General features: G+C 45.3%; 2 protein-coding genes across 4 annotated transcripts in view; one reads left to right on the top strand and one right to left on the bottom strand.

Moving 5' to 3' along the window:
- USP3 (ubiquitin specific peptidase 3) overlaps positions 1-7,425 on the bottom strand; it is a 228,129-nt gene extending 220,704 nt beyond the window's left edge. The window contains exon 1 of one of the 2 annotated variants that reach the window (XM_057543776.1): positions 6,826-7,425. The gene's annotated coding sequence lies outside the window, so the exon portion shown is untranslated. The remainder of the gene's footprint in view (positions 1-6,825) is intronic. The other variant, XM_028166965.2, reaches the window with a different exon arrangement.
- Positions 7,426-9,553: 2,128 nt separating this feature from the next.
- The window catches only part of CA12 (carbonic anhydrase 12), a 60,695-nt gene continuing 52,104 nt past the window's right edge, over positions 9,554-18,144 (top strand). The window contains exons 1-2 of one of the 2 annotated variants that reach the window (XM_007165973.3): positions 9,554-9,990; positions 17,930-17,950. In XM_007165973.3, the coding sequence (XP_007166035.1) occupies positions 9,906-9,990; positions 17,930-17,950 (106 nt within the window). In that variant the 5' untranslated portion in view covers positions 9,554-9,905. The remainder of the gene's footprint in view (positions 9,991-17,929; positions 17,951-18,144) is intronic. The other variant, XM_007165972.3, reaches the window with a different exon arrangement.

Consider the following 18,144-nt stretch of genomic DNA (forward strand, 5'->3'; position numbering starts at 1 on the left):
GAACACGGGTTCGAGCCCTGCTCTGGTGAGATCCCACATGTCACAGAGCAACTAAGCCCGTGAGCCACAACTACTGAGCCTGTGCTCTAGAGCCTGCAAGCCACAACTACTGAGCCCACGTGCCACAACTACTGAAGCCCACACACCTAGAGCCCGTGCTCCACAACAAGAGAAGCCACCGCAATGAGAAGCCCACGCACCGCAAGGAAGAGTAGCCCCCGCTGGCCACAACTAGAGAAAGCCCGCGCGCAGCAAAAAAGACCCAACGCAGCCAAAAATAAATAAATATTTAAAATAATAATAATAATTGGTGTTTTCAGAACAACAAAAAATGTGAGTGCTTACTGCATATTGGATACTATGCTTAAGATGTTTATACCCATTAGCTCATTCACAACTCTATAAAAGAGACTATTATTAGCTCCATTTTATTGATTAGGAAACTGAAGCTTAGAGAAGTTAAGTTCTTGCCCAAGGTCACAAAGCTTCTACAAACCCACATCTTCTGATTCCGTAGCCCTACTATGTATTAGATACCATGCCACAGGCTTCATTTTCATATAATTCTCACAAGTTTTCTCCATGAGCTAGGCTTATTATCTTCTTACAAATGTGGAAAGTGAGGCTCAGAGCACTTAGATGACAGGTCCAACCGCTCTTAGCTAGTAAGTGGTAGAGTGCGATGCAGACCCAAAGTCTGTGCTCTTCACAATACACACCTGCACATCTCTCTGGGCTACTGCTCAAATGATTCTTCAGGCTACCAATTCAAATTATACCTATAGATCAAAAGAATCTCAAGAGATGTCTTAACCTATTGCAGTGTATGGACCTTGTTTGGAGCCCATTTCAAACAAATGGATAGTAAAACCACCAAGAAGACAATAAGAAAAATGTGATACTGAGAAACTATTATTGATTTTTGTGAGTGATGGTAACATCATGATTACCTTTTAAAGAAGGGATTCCTGGTGGGGGTGGGAACTATGTATGCACACACCACATGGATAAATCTCAAGAGGATTAGGCTAAGTAAAAGCCACCACACATAAAAGATACACATTGTATGACCCCACAGATAAAATCCTAAAAAAATTTAAATAATCTATAGTGACCGAAAACAGCTCACTGGTTCTTGGGGTGTTTGGGGTGGGTCGGTACTACAGCCTCAGGGATTAGAAAGGGGCACAAGAAATCTTTGGGGCTATTAGAAATGTTCTTTATCTTGATTGTGATGATGGTTTCATGGATATACACATATGTCAAAACTTCAAATTAAGACACTTTAAATATGTACTGTTTACTGTATGTCAAGTATATCTCAATAAAGCTGCTGAAAATTTTAAAAATTATTTTAAAAAAGGAAGTCCTTTTTAAAAGCGAAGTACGTACAGGTAAAATAATACCATGGTTCTCAAAGTGTGGTCCCTGGATCTGCAGCATCAGTATCACCTGGAAACTTGTTAGAAATACAAATTCTCAACCCCACCCTAGAACTGCTGAATCAGAAACTCTGGGCGTGGGGCTCAGCAATCTGGGTTTTTTTTTTAGATATACTTTTTGTTGTTGTTGGTTTTTGTTTTGTTTTTTGTTTTTTAATTAATTAATTTATTTATTTATTTTGGCTGTGTTGGGTCTTCGTTTCTGTGCGAGGGCTTTTTCTAGTTGCGGCAAGCGGGGGCCACTCTTCATCGCGGTGCGCGGGCCTCTCACTATCGTGGCCTCTCTTGTTGCGGAGCACAGGCTCCAGACGCGCAGGCTCAGTAGTTGTGGCTCATGGGCCCAGTTGCTCTGCGGCATGTGGGATCTTCCCAGACCAGGGCTCGAACCCATGTCCCCTGCATTGGCAGGCAGATTCTCAACCACTGCGCCACAGGGAAGCCCAGCAATCTGTTTTAACAAGTCCCCCAGGGGACTCTGATGCTCGCTCAAGTTTGACAACCACTGAAATAATGTGATGTCTTGAATTTGTTTCAAAGTAACCCGGGGAAGGAGTGATGGGTTGGTGGGGGTAGACATGAAACAAAGTGGGTCATGAGTTGATCATTGTTGGAGCTGGGTGATAGCTACATGGGGACTCATTATAACTACACTCTCTACCTTTTTTTTTTTTAAACTCTTTTTTTTAAAAAAATTTATTTATTTATTTGGTTGCACTGGGTCTTTAGTTGAGGCTAGAGGGCTCCTTAGTTGTGGCTAGAGGGCTCCTTAGTTGTGGCATGCATGTGGGATCTAGTTCCCTGACCAGGGATTGAACCCCGGCCCCCTGCATGGGGAGTGTGGAGTCTTAACCATTGCACCACCAGGGAAGTCCCTCTCTACTTTTATATATATTTGTAAGTTTCCCATAAAAAAAGTTTTCAAAAATCCAAGGTGTTTTCCACAGTGTCTCTTCACTGCTCTCCCCTTGCTCCTCTTGGTCCCTTCTTTTCCAGCTCTCGTCCATCTGGAACATTCCCTCCTCCTGGCCTCCTTGTTCTCCTCATGAGCCTCAAGGTGTTGTTGATGTTAAAAAATTTTTTAAGACTATGCAGGAATGTGGAAAAACCCTTACGACCCACTGTTAGTTTCCAAAAAAGTAGTATACAAAATACAGTATATTTACTTGGTAGTAACTTGGTAAATATTTTTTGTTGACACGGACAAGAACAAAAATGGAACGTACAAGAATGAAGTTATTGTCAGGTTGGATGGAGTAGTGGGCAATTCTTTTCCTTTACGAATTCCCCCTAAATAGCTTTGTATATAAAAATCACTTGGCTGAGATGTTTCCCTGTTCTAGTTCAATGTTTAAAGTTCCGTTTCCAGGAACTTTAAAGGGAAGGGAGGAGGGGCAAGATAGGGGTAGGGAATTAAGAGGCACAAATGTAGTAATGTATATAAATAAGCTACAAGGATATATTGTACAGCACAGGGAATACAGCCAGTATTTTATAACAAATTTAAATGGAGTACTGAATTACTCTGTTATACACCTGAAACTAATATAATATTGTAACTCAATACTTCAATTAAAAAAAAATGTTCCATTTCCAGTCTGGGCTGGCATGCTTTGTGCAGCATCAGACTCTGTATTGAGTCTTCACAAGACCACCCTGTTGCTCAGCCCCCGGTGGAAGCCCATGGCGTCTTCTTTCACTTCCCTGCATCTCCCCTTTTGTCTGGACAATGGCTATGAGTTAGAACTCTTCCTTCTATAACTTTTCTCTGCCCTCGTCCCCACTTCTTACCACTTCTCTTCTGCTGACAGCTAGTTACATGAGACCTATTATGACGGGATTTCTTATTCACGATCTCTGAACTGATTTCTTTCCTATGAAGTGGGCCTGTGTCAACTTGTTTGTTATCTCAGAGGTAGAATAAGCCCAGGGATCCTTCTTACAACAGACACATCTGTTGGCTGCACTAAAAACAAACAGCCAACTCAACAGTTCCAGGCAAAGTACACTTTATAATTTTGGAGTTTAGTGTCCTTCTTAAACATCTCAAAAGAATTTTACAAATTCTCATTGGAATTAAGTGCCACTTAATTTTATCATCAAGTCTCTATGATAAAAACGGAGTGACTGAGGTATTGGAGGGATTTCCCCTTCCCATGCCCCCCAGAGGAAACCAAATTTGAAGAGCCCAAGTTTCTGAGTTTTCATTTTCTGATTCTTTGAACACCCTTTAAGGACTCTCTCTGTATCCTGTCATCATTTCTAACCCCCACAAAACCCTGTCGAGACGAGAAAACAGATATGTAATATCAAAGAGAAGTTTTGCATACCTGTGTTAAAAAACTAGGATGCAGACAGAAGTAACCTAGTTATAATTTATTCCACTGCAAAGTGAGCCCCAAACTCTTATTTCAAGGATAAGAGACCAGGGGAGACCAATGCAAACTGAAATGCAAGCACCTGGGGGTTGTTTGCCAGTTTTTTTTGAAAGGAACTGAAAGGAGGGATAAGCTCATACATTCCTGCAATTGCATGGAACTAGAGCATCCAAGCAAGAGGAAATTGCCAGCTTATTCCAATAGTACGTGGCATCTCTGAGCTCAGGAATACCTCCCAGCCCCAAGAGTCTAGTGATTGGGCATTTCCTGTGGTAAAGTGGTTCTGAGTCTACTGATTTAGAAAGCATCACTGCTTCAGTAGGGAGATTGGCTTGTTATGACAAAAACTACATTCTTTGAGAGGCCAACGTGTAGAATTGCGGGGGACAGTGTTACTTAGAAATCACTCATTCTTTTCTTAGGGTTCACGGAATTTGGTGTGATTGCTCAAATCAGGGAGGCTGGCGGGGTTGCCCAAACTAGGAACTATGGGGTGAAATAGTCCCCCTTCAGGCAATCAAGACCTTTCTACAGCAGAGAACTACATTTACATAGTGCTTATTATGAGCCACTGCGCTAAGTTCTTCACATGCCTAGCTCATTATATTTAATCCTCCCCTCTCCTCTTTGCAGTATACTTACTCTATGGCTTTCATCTCTTTAAAAAGTAGGAAACTGAGACTCAGAGAGGTTAAGTGACTTGCTCAAGGTCACACAGGAAGTGAGTGGTGGAGCTGAGTTTCGAAGTCCAGTTTCATATGATGCCAAAGCTCTTTCCCCTCTACCATTTGGCCTCCCTAACCATTGGTGGAAGTTGTCAGAATCGATATGAAGACTATTTGCTTTAGGTTGGCACCTGTGAGCTTGCTGGAATGTGGTCTGTGACCGCACTATGATTTAAAACACAGGGTTGAGAGAGGACAGTGCTTCAGACTGAGAACAAGGAGAACAGGATCTGGACCAAACCTCTGAGGTTAGAGGAGAGTGGATCCAACTAGCAGGTGTGAAAGGATAGATGGATGTGAGAAACCTTAAGCTATTATAGTCTAATGATATCTCCTAAGCAGTCTTGGTGTCAGCTAACCATGGTTTTCAGAATAATTTACCTGGAAAGAGACAACACATATTGCACCAAGGTTTATTTTCACTTAAAATGCTAACTTTCCCTGTGCATAGGATTTTGATTTATTGTCATTTTTAATCAATCATGAAGAGTGCTTTATAAAAGTCCCGGTGACAAGCCATCATTCCCTACTCGACGGAAGCAGTTGGAGTCCGTGGACAAATAATTAGATCAGAGTCACAAGTTACCATGGAAACTGGTAGCAGGGGCTGGGTAAGAACTTACGGTCCCTGGTTGGAATCCAGATTTCATTTTCTTAAGTTAGTAAACCAAGACTGAGATCAAGACAACTTTCTTTTGTTTCAAGCCCACTCTCAGGAACATCTTATGTATGTCAGGTGCTTTTGTTTGCCAAAGTACTTTCCCATATATGGTCTCATCCTACACTCACAACCCCGGGTGGGGTTAGACATTCTTATTTCAACGTACAGATCAGAAAACTGAGGCATACACCGGGCCAGAGACTTGCTAAGGGCCCAGAGCTGGTTCCTGGCAGAGCCACAAGTCTGGCCTTCTTTCCTGTGGGTCACATTGCCCTCCACCTGATCCTGCCTGAAATTGAGCACGGTAGCTAGGGTTCACACAGAGGTTATGACTCTAAGCCACAGCTGCAGAAGTGAAGAAGCAGAAGTGAAGAAGCAGATGTGAAGAAAGAGACAAAAGTGACTGTATTTTTTCAAAGACCTAGACATTCACACCGGGATCAAGGGGTCCATGCATGTCTTGGCCTAGGGGTTCCCTCAGTCACGGCCCAGGCAAAGGAAACCCCTTGGCCTTTTCCTTCCTTCTTCCTTCCCTCTCCCTCACCTTCCCTCCATACGCCACCCTCCACCCCACACCGGTCAAAGCAGAGCTCATTAATATAACAAAGAACTCCGTGGTTGGGCTCATGTTCTCCTTTGCTGGAGAACATATCAAATCAAAGCTCTGTGGTGTCAGGTTCTTCGTATCCCATTTGGGCAGATGCTCTGGGCAGGGAGCGGAGTGCAGGGGCCCTCAGCGCCCCTCCCCATGGCGCTCCGGGAGAAGGACACAGCCATATCCCATGTGGAGCATTATGTGATTGCCAGAAGTGGTACACTGTGCCCCAGATCAACAAAAACAATCACAGCATCTAGAAAACTGGAGAAGCCACATCTCAGAGGGCTCCGGAAACACAACGGCCCCGTTTGAAGCATTTGTTAGGGGGGCCATGGAAAGAGCTTGCCTGGGCCTTGGAGACAGAGAATTATCTAGTTGACAATTCAGTCTCTGCTACTCAAGCCTCGTGAACCTGTGCAAGGAAGGGATTTCTCTTTTCCCAGCCTCGGGTGCCTCATCCGTAAAGTGGCAAATGTAACACTCATCCCCACAGGTTGTTGTAAGAATAAAGTGCCAAGTTCAGTGTCTGGCAAATAGTAGGCACTCAATACATGTTAGTTCTCTTCCCACCAGCCCTTTCTTTTGCCCCATCAAAAGCTGCATTCCCAACTGAGTGATACTATCCGAAGAGTTAATTCTTACCTTAAGAAATAAAAATCTCTATACTCTAACCCTTATGCCTGAAAGGCCAACGATTAGCTTGTGTAAAGGGCAAATACTGCCAGACGGTACCAGCTTTGAGAAAGAAGAGCCTGGTATTAGGTGTGCATTTCAAAGGTTTTAGGAAGTCATAAAATCTAATCCTTACACTGATGATGTCTTCCCTCACAGCCCCAGGACAGCGAGGGGCCCCTTCTGGTTATACATCAACCTTCCATCAAGCTTATAACAATCATAATTACATGGTTATTTATGAGATTATTTGTTTTATGTTTACACACTCTCCAAGAGCAAGGACTCTGCCTAGCACAGTTCCTGGCACATAGAGGGTGAATGAATGAATGAATGAAAAGTTTCCACCCACCTTATCTCGTTCCAGCCATATATCAATTCTCTCAATGCCCCAGCGGCCGGGATGGCAATCTGCACTTCAGAGACGACCAGGATACTGAAGTTCAGGGAGGCTGCATCACTGTCAAGGCCATCCAGTAAGTGGTGGGGCAGGCCCTTCAGTCTAGACTTCCTGACACCAAATCTGGTGTTCCTTTCCTCCACACTCCTCTGCCCTTTGACTCAGCAGCCTCGCCCTCCTGTTGATCCAGATGGCAACATTTTAGAGAAGCTCTGCTCCCTGGGGCCTTCCACCTGGGCGTGTCATTTGCTGGCCTGGGGCCATCTTTTGAGCGCTGAAGGTCCACTTTCTACCTTAATCCACTGAGTAATGAGCTATTTATTAGCTGACAGCAGCCTCATCTGCTGATGGCAAGGCAAATCCAAACATGTTCAGTGACACAGGCCTCAGGAAGCCTCTGGCAGGGAGGGACCCCAGAGTTGGGGTCTTAAGCTGGTTAGGTCTGTGCTGCTTGCTGGGGAGTGGGATGGGGAGGCTTGATATTCAGCTTCAATGTTTTAGAAGTTTGGTCATTCCGTTCATTTCTGTGTGAGTTTTCCCCCCTCTGACACCCTAGGATTAAAAAAAAAAAAAAAATCACACCTGTAGGTCATTTATACTTCAAACAGGCAAACTCACAGAAAAAAGGGATCAGATTTCTGGTTATCAGAGGTGGAGGCAGTGAGGGAACTGGATGCAGGCAGTCAAAAGGTACAAACTTCTGGGCTTCCCTGGTGGCGCAGTGGTTGAGAATCTGCCTGCCAATGCAGGGGACACGGGTTCGAGCCCTGGTCTGGGAAGATCTCACATGCCGCGGAGCAACTAGGCCCGTGAGCCACAACTACTGAGCCTGCGCGTTTGGAGCCTGTGCTCTGCAACAAGAGAGGCCGTGACAGTGAGAGGCCCGCACACCGCGATGAAGAGTGGCCCCCACTTGCCGCAACTAGAGAAAGCCCTCGCACAGAAACGAAGACCCAACACAGCCAAAAATTAATTAATCAATTAAAAAAAAAAAAGGTACAAACTTCCACTTATAAGACAACTAAACACTAGGGATGTAATGTACAACGTGATAAATACGATTAACACCGCTGGACGTTATATAGGAAAATGTGGGGTGAGTGATTTCACCTCCATGGTGTGCATTTCTGAACCTGCAGTGGCTCCTCCCCAACCTCTGTGTTACTCTAGTACATTTCATCCTTTAAAGACCTTGATGACAAATCAGAGACGTGAATGTTTCAAGAACCGCAGTGAAATGCTCACTCACCACCCGGAGGTGTGGCTCTTGATCAAGAGTTACACGCAGAAAAGGTCATCCTTAAGTCTACCATCCTCTGAAAGTGCTTGTAACAAGATTGTCTTTGTAACTACTTCCCTAAAAAGACTTCAAAGCCCTTTATTAACCCAAACGATAGCTGAGAGGACAGGGACAGAACAGTAGCACCCCTTGAAATGCGGGTGGCATGTGCTTCCTGGAGGCTTTCAGCAGACAAGCTGCTCTATCCCTCCAAAACTACCACGGACAAGCAGCTTCTCTGGTCACTGAGGCCAGCCTGAGAGTCCACTTAGGCTGAGGGTCAGCAGAGACCAGAGAGGTGCGGGCTGGTCAGGCCGCTGTGGCCAAGAGAAGAAGGCAGGATGGTCCAGGTAACAAAACCAAAGGTCATATACCAGGGCTGGGGGTGGGCACCCTTCAGCAGACCATGTGATCTGAGCAATACCTGTAGGCAGCAGGGAGCCAAGAGAATAGGCAGGGTCACAGAGCAGGAAGGAGACAGAGCCCAACATGGGGAGCAGGGCAGACACGTTCGGAGGACCCAGGGAAGCCAGAAGCACAAATGACAAGGGTAGTGGTCGGAACGGCAAGCGGCAGTAACAGCAGCAGGAAGATTTAGTGAGCATTGGGGACAGCAAGTTAGTAAGACCTTTGACTTAACAACTGAACATGGACTAAACACGAAGAGGATCAGAACCGCCAAGTATATGACTAGATGTATGCACATATTTAAAAGAATACGGATACGTGAGGACAGTGGGCAGAAAGGAGCAACAGGTGATGATAATCTGCACTGAAAACAGAACTCAGACACCAATCTAAGCCAAGATGCAAAACACCTGGTACAGAGCCTTACACTGAGTAGGTCCTCAATAAATAACGTTAAGTCCCCTTCTTTCACCACTACCCCAGAGAAAGGACGTCCCCCTCCCAGCTTCCTAAAGAACTATTGATATTAGGAACTAGTATGAGCCTTGCCTACTTACCTGTTATGAGAGGAAAGTCTAATTGCTTAGTAAAGCTGTTTATTTTATTTATTTAGTCTATTTATCTGTATATCTATTTCTATGTCACAGTGTATCCCCACTGTGCTATGTACCTGTTAATTTCTTGGCGTCTAAATTTCAAAGGTAAGACCTTATCAGGACCCACTGTACCGTCCACAGAAGTTCGTAATTTGAACGCAGCCCTCGCCAAACCCCACCTGTGTCGTCCAGTCCCCGAAGTGTGCCCAGTCCAGGGGCCCAGAAGGAGGCTCCTGCCCAGATGGCATTGTACTAAGGGGGCTTCTCAGTAAGGGCAATGACAGACCAAGGCCGTGGCCACTGAAGCGAGTCCCTAGACGCACCCCCTCCCGACGGGGCCAAGGCAGGCGGATCTCTCGCACGCCTGCCCGCGGCTCCCACGGAGAAGTGGGTTCCCAGGTCAGCCCCGGCTCCGGGGAGCGCCCGAGCCGCCGTCCCGCGGAGAGCTGCTGAAGTCAGGGTTACAACTCACCTTGGAACTGGGGCGCCAGACCTCCCGTAGGCAGGGCGTTCTCCCGCCACCCTCCACCCGGTGACATCATGTGTTTAGGACTGAGTCTCTCCATAAAAGCAGCCCGCGGGAAGCCAGGAGCCCAAAGAACAGACGTGCTCGCCCTGGCGCCCCGGCTTCGCGCACGAAGTCCCAGTGCGCGCCCCCCGCCGGCCCCAGCACCGGAGCCAGAGGGAGAGAAGGAGCCCAGCTGCCGGCAGCCCCGCGCCCGCCTCCTGCCCGGAGGAGCCGCCCGAAGATGCCCCTCCGCAGCGTGCACGCGGCTGCCGTCCTCCTGCTCGTGGTCTTAAAGGAACAGCCTTCTAACCCAACCCCACTCAACGGTAAAGTTTCTTCTTTCCTAACAATCCCGAGCGCTCAGCCACACCTGGGCAGAAGGATTTCCGCGGAGCTCGTTAATGATAAAAATCATTTGGGGGGAGCGGGGAAGGACCTGCATGGTCTCAAAATCGCACATTTTTACAAAGGATGCTTCGTTTTCCTGTGGAATGCAGGATCTGCTCCGGTTGCCAGGGCGCACGTCGTCTTCGCATTCAAATATGTTTGTGTGTTCTCGGAGCATTCCCAGCTCTGGAGAGGTGGCTTGGGAATTTGCTAACCGGGGAGGAGAAACAGAGCCGGGATTTCAAATAATGCGCCCCGATCCACGTGCACGTGGTGGAGTGACCGGGGCGTGCTGAGCAGCCTCTTTACCAGGGAGGGTTTGCACAGTGGTGGGTGCTTTTCTTTGGAGGAGAGGCTCTTTACCACTGTTTCACCTCCAAATCAAAGGAATGATGCATCCCATCCTTAATCGTTATTTTTCTCCAGAAGGGCTCTACTTCTGGTACGCGTGTGTGTGTACGTGCCCTGAGACGAGCATACACAGCTTATTTCTGAGCGTAATGAGGGCTTTGAACCCTGAAGGGCTGGAGGCTGGTGGTGCCCGGCCAGTAGCAGGAGGAGGTGGAGGGGCCTTATCTGTAGGCTCAGGTCTGGGCAGTGAGTTGCAGAGAGCAGCCAAGGTCAGGGCTTTTGCCTGCCTCTCCACAGCTGAGTGAGCGCTTTTCTGGGGGAGCAGATGGTGACTTATGGAAACTTCCCGAATAACGCATGGTGGCTCCTGCCCTTGACAGTTTGTCCCAAGTTGTACGGACATGTGTAGGTGCGACCATTCCTGGACCCAGGCTTGGTTGAAACACTTACAGAAGGGCCCAAAGTGACTAGAATGGCTGACAGTCCGTCCTCCCGGGCTGGGTGGTGGCAGTGGGAAATTGGTCCTGCTCAGCGGCATGAAAGCTGCAGTCCCCTCCCCTCAGAGGTCACGGTGCCCATGGGGCAGGGCAAGGGGAGGCAGCGGGAGCCTGGCAGTCAGCAGCTTTGCCATTCTTCTTGATTCAGTTTGAGGCCACTAGCTGGCATGAAATGCTTGGTAGTGTCTTCCTCATCTGGTGGGGCAGAAGGTGGGTGGAAGAAAGTAGTTACATAAAAGTGGAAATTAATTTATAAAAGTGCATACTTTGACACAGATTCCCCTCCGAAGAAAGCTGCCCTGACACCCAAAGTTTGACTTGAAAGAGCTCCAAGCTGCTCCAGGACGAGAGAGAAGCCCTTTTACTGGCCCTCTTTCCTGAAAGCCTGTTACTCCCCTCACTCTGGGGGCAGCTCCTCCTCCCCCCTCTGCTTCTCTGACCTTCCGTACCCTCCTCTCCCCCTCGCTCTTCTCCCTTCCCCCTTCTCCCAGTTGGGCTGGGGAAAGTTTTCAGTAAAAAATCTACTTTCACCCCACACTGAGGAGCCAGCCTGCTTACCCCTTGATTCTAAGAACACAGCTTTTATTCTGTTATGCCTCAGGCAGGTTTCTTGGCTTTTTAATTGCCTCCAGGGACAAGGTCAAAGCAAAACTCACTGAGGTGTAAAGTGTCACTATTAAACCCAAGGTTTCGGGGTGGAGGGGGGTTAAGCTGGGCAACAGGGTGAGAGTGTGGTCCGCCCTCCGCCTGGGGCACTTAAACTCCCAGCTGTTGGCACTGGGGAACATCAGGGTTAGGGAGGTAAGGGGCATAATAAGGTGAAGCCTTGCATCTTCCAGACATAACCTAGGAATTCTCAGTTGCTGCAGGGGAACATTTCAATGAACTCTGCAGAGCCCGCTTTGCCTGAGCCTGGTGTGGAGAGTTGGGCAGCCCTGGGCTGCATGGATGTGGGTTCTAGCACCCAGGACAGGAATCAGGCAGGGCCCTGAACCCCTGACCCGAATCTCTGTAAACATCATTTCCTCCGGAGGCACCCAGGACATTCTCCTTGCCCAGTATAAGCTGGGTCTGCAGGTTCTAACAGGCATCCAGCTGGGCCTCCCAAGGCTCCGGATAGAACAGATGACCTTCTTGGAAAGGGAACAGTGCTCCCAGGAAGCTACTGAGGTGTAACCGCAGGGGCCTTTGCCTGGCCTGCCTACGGGGTCAGTTTAATTCTGTGAAGACCCTTGCCCCTAAAGCTAAAGGTGGGAAACCAGGAGGGGACATTTCCAAAAAGCAAAGGGGCACACTTCCTTTATAAAATCTTCCTGCCTTCAGTTCTGGCTGAATTGAATGAACCAGGCTGGGCCCTGACCTTCATCCAATAAGACCCCCTGACTCAGCCCACCCTCCCCTTCATTTTACCGTGCTTCTCCTCCCCAGACTCCAGCTTCTGAGCCCCTCCAGGCACGGCCCTTTATACCCAAAGCACCAAGTCCTGAGGGCCAAGCAGGTTTGCTCAGAGAAAGTAGGGCAGGAAAGATTGCTCTGATGCTGCTGCTTTCTAAGAACAACTCCCCAGTCCTGTGTCACCACCTGAGCCCTTACAGTCCCTGATGCACTTGATCACACTGGGCCCTGAGCTTACCAGAGTATTATGCTGATTCCTCATCTGAGGATGAGAGCTGCAACAACACGGAAACCACAGCTTAGCAAGCTTTGGGGAAAGTAGCAGAAGATGTAGGTTATTAAGGCCATGATTTGATTTTGGTGCAGGTGCAATTAAAATTTCTGGCCAAGGCAGGACTGCTCAGAGGTAGCAGGTGTTTTTCCTGGTGGCCTCCAGGATCACCGAGTGGCCTATGTCTCTCAGGGAAGCAGTGAGGACAAACTTCCCCGTTCTTTGTGAGATTTTACAACCTGGGCCTCCAAGTGCTCTGCCTGGCTAAGTGGCAATCACCTGGCTTCCTTTGCCTCTGAAATCCATGATTCTATTTTAATAGAAGCCCTCAAACAGAACGCTGAGGGAAAATGTTCAGAAAAGAGGTTTGAAGTCTTCTGTAGCTTGGTTCCAAAGCCAAGCTGTTTTGTTCCTTTTCACTACTGTTTCAGTAAAAGGCTAGCAGTGAACTTGGGGGTCACGTACAAGTTTGGGTTCCCCACAGTTCTGGATGTCTTCAACCAATTGCTAATTCAGAGGAGGTTAATTTGGGGACTATTAACTCCCATCCGGTCCATAGCAAGTTTCAGGGGGTCTGTGGGGCCCTGTGTACTTTCGCCGTAAGCATCTTTGCCGCAAGCACTTTCGCTGCGTAACTAATTGACCCATAAGGCAATTTTGCTGTAGAAAATAAAATAATAAAAAGTAAAAGAGGGATATCAAGAGGGACATAATGAACAGAAATAGAGTCACAGATGTAGAAGACAAACTTATGGTTACCGGGGGGAAAGGAGAGGGGAGGGATAAATTGGGAGATTGGGATTAACATAATACACACTACTATATATAAAATAGATAACTAATAAGGACCTGCTGCATAGCACAGGGAACTCTACTCAGTACTCTGTAATGACCTATATGGGAAAAGAATCTAAAAAAGAGTGCATATATGTATGTATAACTGATTCACTTTGCTGTACACCTGAAACTAACACACTGTAAATCAACTAAACTCCAATAAAAATTTTTTTAAAAAAGGACATAATGAAACATAAGAAATAAATAACAATTTAAAAGACTTTATTGCAAAATACAAAATATTTGAATACATTTAAAATGTGTGTAGATTCATGGCAATACTGTGCAAATAACTGATTTTATTTTGTGGCTTGTACCTAAGTATTTGTCTTCCAAGTCTGTCATTCATAGTATTTATACCTTTTTCTTTCTTTTGGTTTGTTGATTCATCTCCTCGTTTGGCAGTGCACTTTTTCATTCTTGCTAACATTTCTTCCTTCATTAAGAGAGGTATCAGTTTCCAAATAGAAGGGTGCATGTTTGTACCTGAGCTTTGTGTTGCACTGTGAAAGCCTCTACCCTGTGGTGTATTCTTGGCATCTTGTCACATCTCTAGTGACAGATGTTTCAAAGTTCTGTGGGAGATGTTGGCTCAACTCTGCACCTTCGAGGCCCTCAGCCTCTTTCTCCTCCAATGTAGTGTGTTTCAAAATAAGAAACCAACTCTTGGGGCAAATGATCGTCATCGGTCAGCTGGATAAAGCCATCAATAACATCACTAACTGGAAGAAATGCTAATGCATTTCAACCAGTGGAAACCAAACTGTCAAACCAAAACTGTCAACTAGTTATTTGATCTTTCACAGAAAAATTGTCTTAATGCCAATTAATTATGCAGCAGCGAAGATGTTTATGGCAAAGAAGCTTACAGTAAAACAAAACAAAACAAACAAACACCTAACATGGTTCTATGGACCTCCTGAAGTTAACTGTACATGAAATTTTCTGTGTCCAAGCTTATGGGCATTTTTAAAATTAATTTTTATTGGCGTATGGTTGCTTTACAATGTTGTGTGTGTTAGTGGGCATTTTTAATGAGGAAAGGTCCATAGTACTGATCAAATACTCTAAGGGGTCTGGACTCCCCCTCTACCCCAAATATTGGGAAGGAGACTCGAAGATTCTCTAAGTTCGTAGGAAGTGATGGGAAATGTGGAGATACGCTTCTTAGCAGGCACTGATCTTCCGCTTCGCCTTGTGGACTTTCATTTTCTCATCTATAAAACGAGGTGTCGGGTTGCAGGTATGTGAAAGAGCCCTCAATCCATCTCTTCCAAAGTGGGATGTCAACAAATAATGCCTAAACCAAAGCAAATCATGAAGGCACAACATGGGCATGTTTTATAGAGATGAGATAACGCCAAAAGAATCATTTTAAAAGAATTCACAGTGGTTGCCATAGGGAGCAGGAAAGTGACTAGGGAGTGTCAGGGGACCAATATTTTTATTAAAAGCCTTATAGAGTCATCTGACTCTTTAAACCATGTACAAGTGTAATTTGAAAAAACTGCCAATTGAATTTGAAAATTAAAAAGACCGAGGCAAAGAATTGAAACAGAACAACAAAAAAATAGGACATTAAACCAGCTTACAAAGAAAAAACAAACAAAATCCTCTTTTCGCTTTTCAAAACCACCACTGGCTTGAGTAGGAAATGCCCAGTGGTGATAAGTGACTACCAGATGGTTGGTCAGGTAAGTTTTACTGCAAATCATTCCCAAGAGAGAAAGGAGATGTGAGTCTTCCTCTTGCATCAGTACCCTGGTGGGCCGAGAATCTCAGAGGCACTGGGAGAAGCTGGGAGGGAGGGACATAGGAGTTGAACAGCCCCCTCATTGTGATGTGTCCCGAGACACCCTGAGTCTCAGTTTGGGGTCTCGGGCTCCTCCTGGAGATGAAGAGGGAGGTGTGCCAGCAGGGTAAGGAGAGCGCAGCTCTGCAATGACTTTTTGAAAACTGAAGTATAGTTAATATACAATACTGTCGGGCTTCCCTGGTGGCGCAGTGGTTGAGAATCTGCCTGCTAATGCAGGGGACACGGGTTCGAGCCCTGGTCCAGGAAGATCCCACATGCCGCGGAGCAACTAGGCCCGTGAGCCACAATTACTGAGCCTGCGCGTCTGGAGCCTGTGCTCCGCAACGGGAGAGGCCGCGACAGTGAGAGGCCCGCGCACCGCGATGAAGAGTGGCCCCCACTTGCCGCAACTAGAGAAAGCCCTCGCACAGAAACGAAGACCCAACACAGCCATAAATACATAAATAAATAAATAAATAAAATTAAAAAAAAAAAAAAAAGATTAAAAAAAATATATATACAATACTGTCAGTTTCAGGTGTACAGCAAAGTGATTCAGTTATACATATACCTATATATTCTTTTTCAGATTCTTTTCCCTTATAGGTTATTGCAAGATAGTTCCCTGCGTATAGTTCCCTGTGCTATACAGTAGGTCCTTGTTGGTTATCTATGCAACGACTTCTAAAAAAATTTTTATTTTATATTGGAGCAGAGTTGATTAAACAATGTTGTGCTAGTTTCAGGTGTACTATGCAATGACTTTTTAAAACTATGTTTTGTTGTCGGCACAAAGGGCTTTTATGAGTGAAGGGTGTGGAGTGGGAAGTGATAGGTGACTTTCGTTATATTCCTGGCAGGACCTCTCCTCCACGTTGCCACTGCCCCTGGAATTCTAACTCAGATGAGGGTGGCAGCTTCCTCAAAGAAAAACTTTCCTTTGGGGATTAGTTTTCTCCTCTTTATGTACTGAGGTGAACTCTTCTCCAGCCTGTGTTGTTAAGTGGGAAAAAGCAAGATGTAAAACAGGGTTTCCCGTATGTCAACATTTGTGTGCAAAAAAGTCGAGGGGGGGGGACAGAATACAGAGACCTGTGCGTGCAGTCACACTGTGCAAGTGTTCCCATCAGCTGGTGAAACTAAGTCTAATGAAGCAGGGAGCTCGGGTGGCAGGAATTGCTTTCACTGTGTACCTTTTGGTGGCTTTTGCGTTTTGAGCCTTGTGACTTTATTACCCAAATTTCCAGGTGATGACATTTGGCTTCTCTAAGATATGTGGGAGGCTTCTGATCAAGAAGCCCCCTCCCTAATCCCTGGGCCCCTGCACAAAATCACTGCCTTGTGCTTTGTCTCCCCTGGGAGCACAGTTGCTCTGAGAAGCAGTTGTTCTGACACAGACTCTGAAAAAGCTTTTTGGTTTTTTTTTTCTAATTAAAAAAATTTTTTTTCTTACAGTTTCATTGAGATATACTTGACACACAGCACTGTATAAATTTAATATGTACGGTATAATGATGTGACTTATATGCATCATGAAATGATGATCACAGTAAGTTTAGTGAGCACCCATCATCTCATATAGGTACAAAATTAAACAGAAAAAAATTTTTTCCTTCTGATGAGAACTCTTAGGACTCTCTTAACAATTTTCATATGTAACGTCCAGCCGTGTTAATTATATTTAGCGTGTTGTACATCGCATCCCTAGTACTTATTTATCTTATAACTGGAAGTTAGTACCCTTTGGTCATCATCCAACTCCCCCTGCCCTCACCCACTGCCTCTGGTAGCCACCAATAAGACCTCTTTTTCTATGAGTAAGTTTGTTTGTTTTTGAAGTATATTGACCTACAACACTATGTTAGTTCCTATTATACAACATAGTGATTTTTTTCTATACATTTAAAATATGTCACCATCCAAGGATATCAGTTACTGACTATATTCCCCACACTGTACATTTCATATCAGTGACTCGTTTATTTTGCAACTGGAAGCTTGTACCTCTTCATCTCCATCACCTATTTCTATCCTCCCTCCATGCACCCCTCCTCTGGAAACCACCTATTCTCTGTATCTCTGTTTCTTTTGTTACGTTTGTTCATTTGTTTGGATTTTTAGATTCCACATGTACGTGAAATCATACAGTATTTGTCTTTCTCTGACTTATTTCACTTAGCATAATACTCTCTAGGTCCATCCATGTTGTCACAAATGGCAAGATTTAATTCTTTTTTATGGCTGGGTAATATTCCATATATATATCTATGGAATATATATATATATATATATATATATATATATATATATATATATCTCACATGTTCTTTATCCATTCACCTATTAATGGCCACTTGGGTTGCTTCCATATCTTGACTATTGTAAATAATGCTGCAATGAACATAGGGGTGCATATATCTTTCCTAATTAGTGTTTTTGTTTTCTTTGGATAAATATCCAGGAGTGGAATTGCTGGATCATATGGCAGTTCTGTTCTTGATTTTTTTGAGCAACCTATATATCAATACTGTTTTCCATAGTGGCTGCACCAATTTACATTCCCACCAACAGTGCATAACGGTTCCCTTTTCTCCATGTTGAGAAAGTTTGAAGTTCTGAGCATCCACCTCTTTTTAATTTCACCCATTTAAAAATAAAATCTGTCATGTTTTCTCTAACTTGTTCAAGCTCAGTTGTGCTTACTTGCTTTTTTTTTTTTTTCTTCTTTGCAGGATCCACGTGGACCTATATAGGTAAGTAGAGATCTTAAATACTTTTTTGAGGAGATGAATGTATTTAATGAGAAAGTCAGAAACTTCTTGACCTGTAGAGATTATTTTGGGGGGTTGGGGAGAGCAGTTCTGGTATTGTTAAAAGAGGGCACAACGTCCTCTCTAAAGACTTGCTCCACACAGGTCTCAGACAGCTCTTTCTCCAAGGAGCTGAG

This window comes from Balaenoptera acutorostrata, chromosome 3, assembly GCF_949987535.1.
Source record: "Balaenoptera acutorostrata chromosome 3, mBalAcu1.1, whole genome shotgun sequence".
NCBI lineage: Eukaryota > Metazoa > Chordata > Mammalia > Artiodactyla > Balaenopteridae > Balaenoptera > Balaenoptera acutorostrata.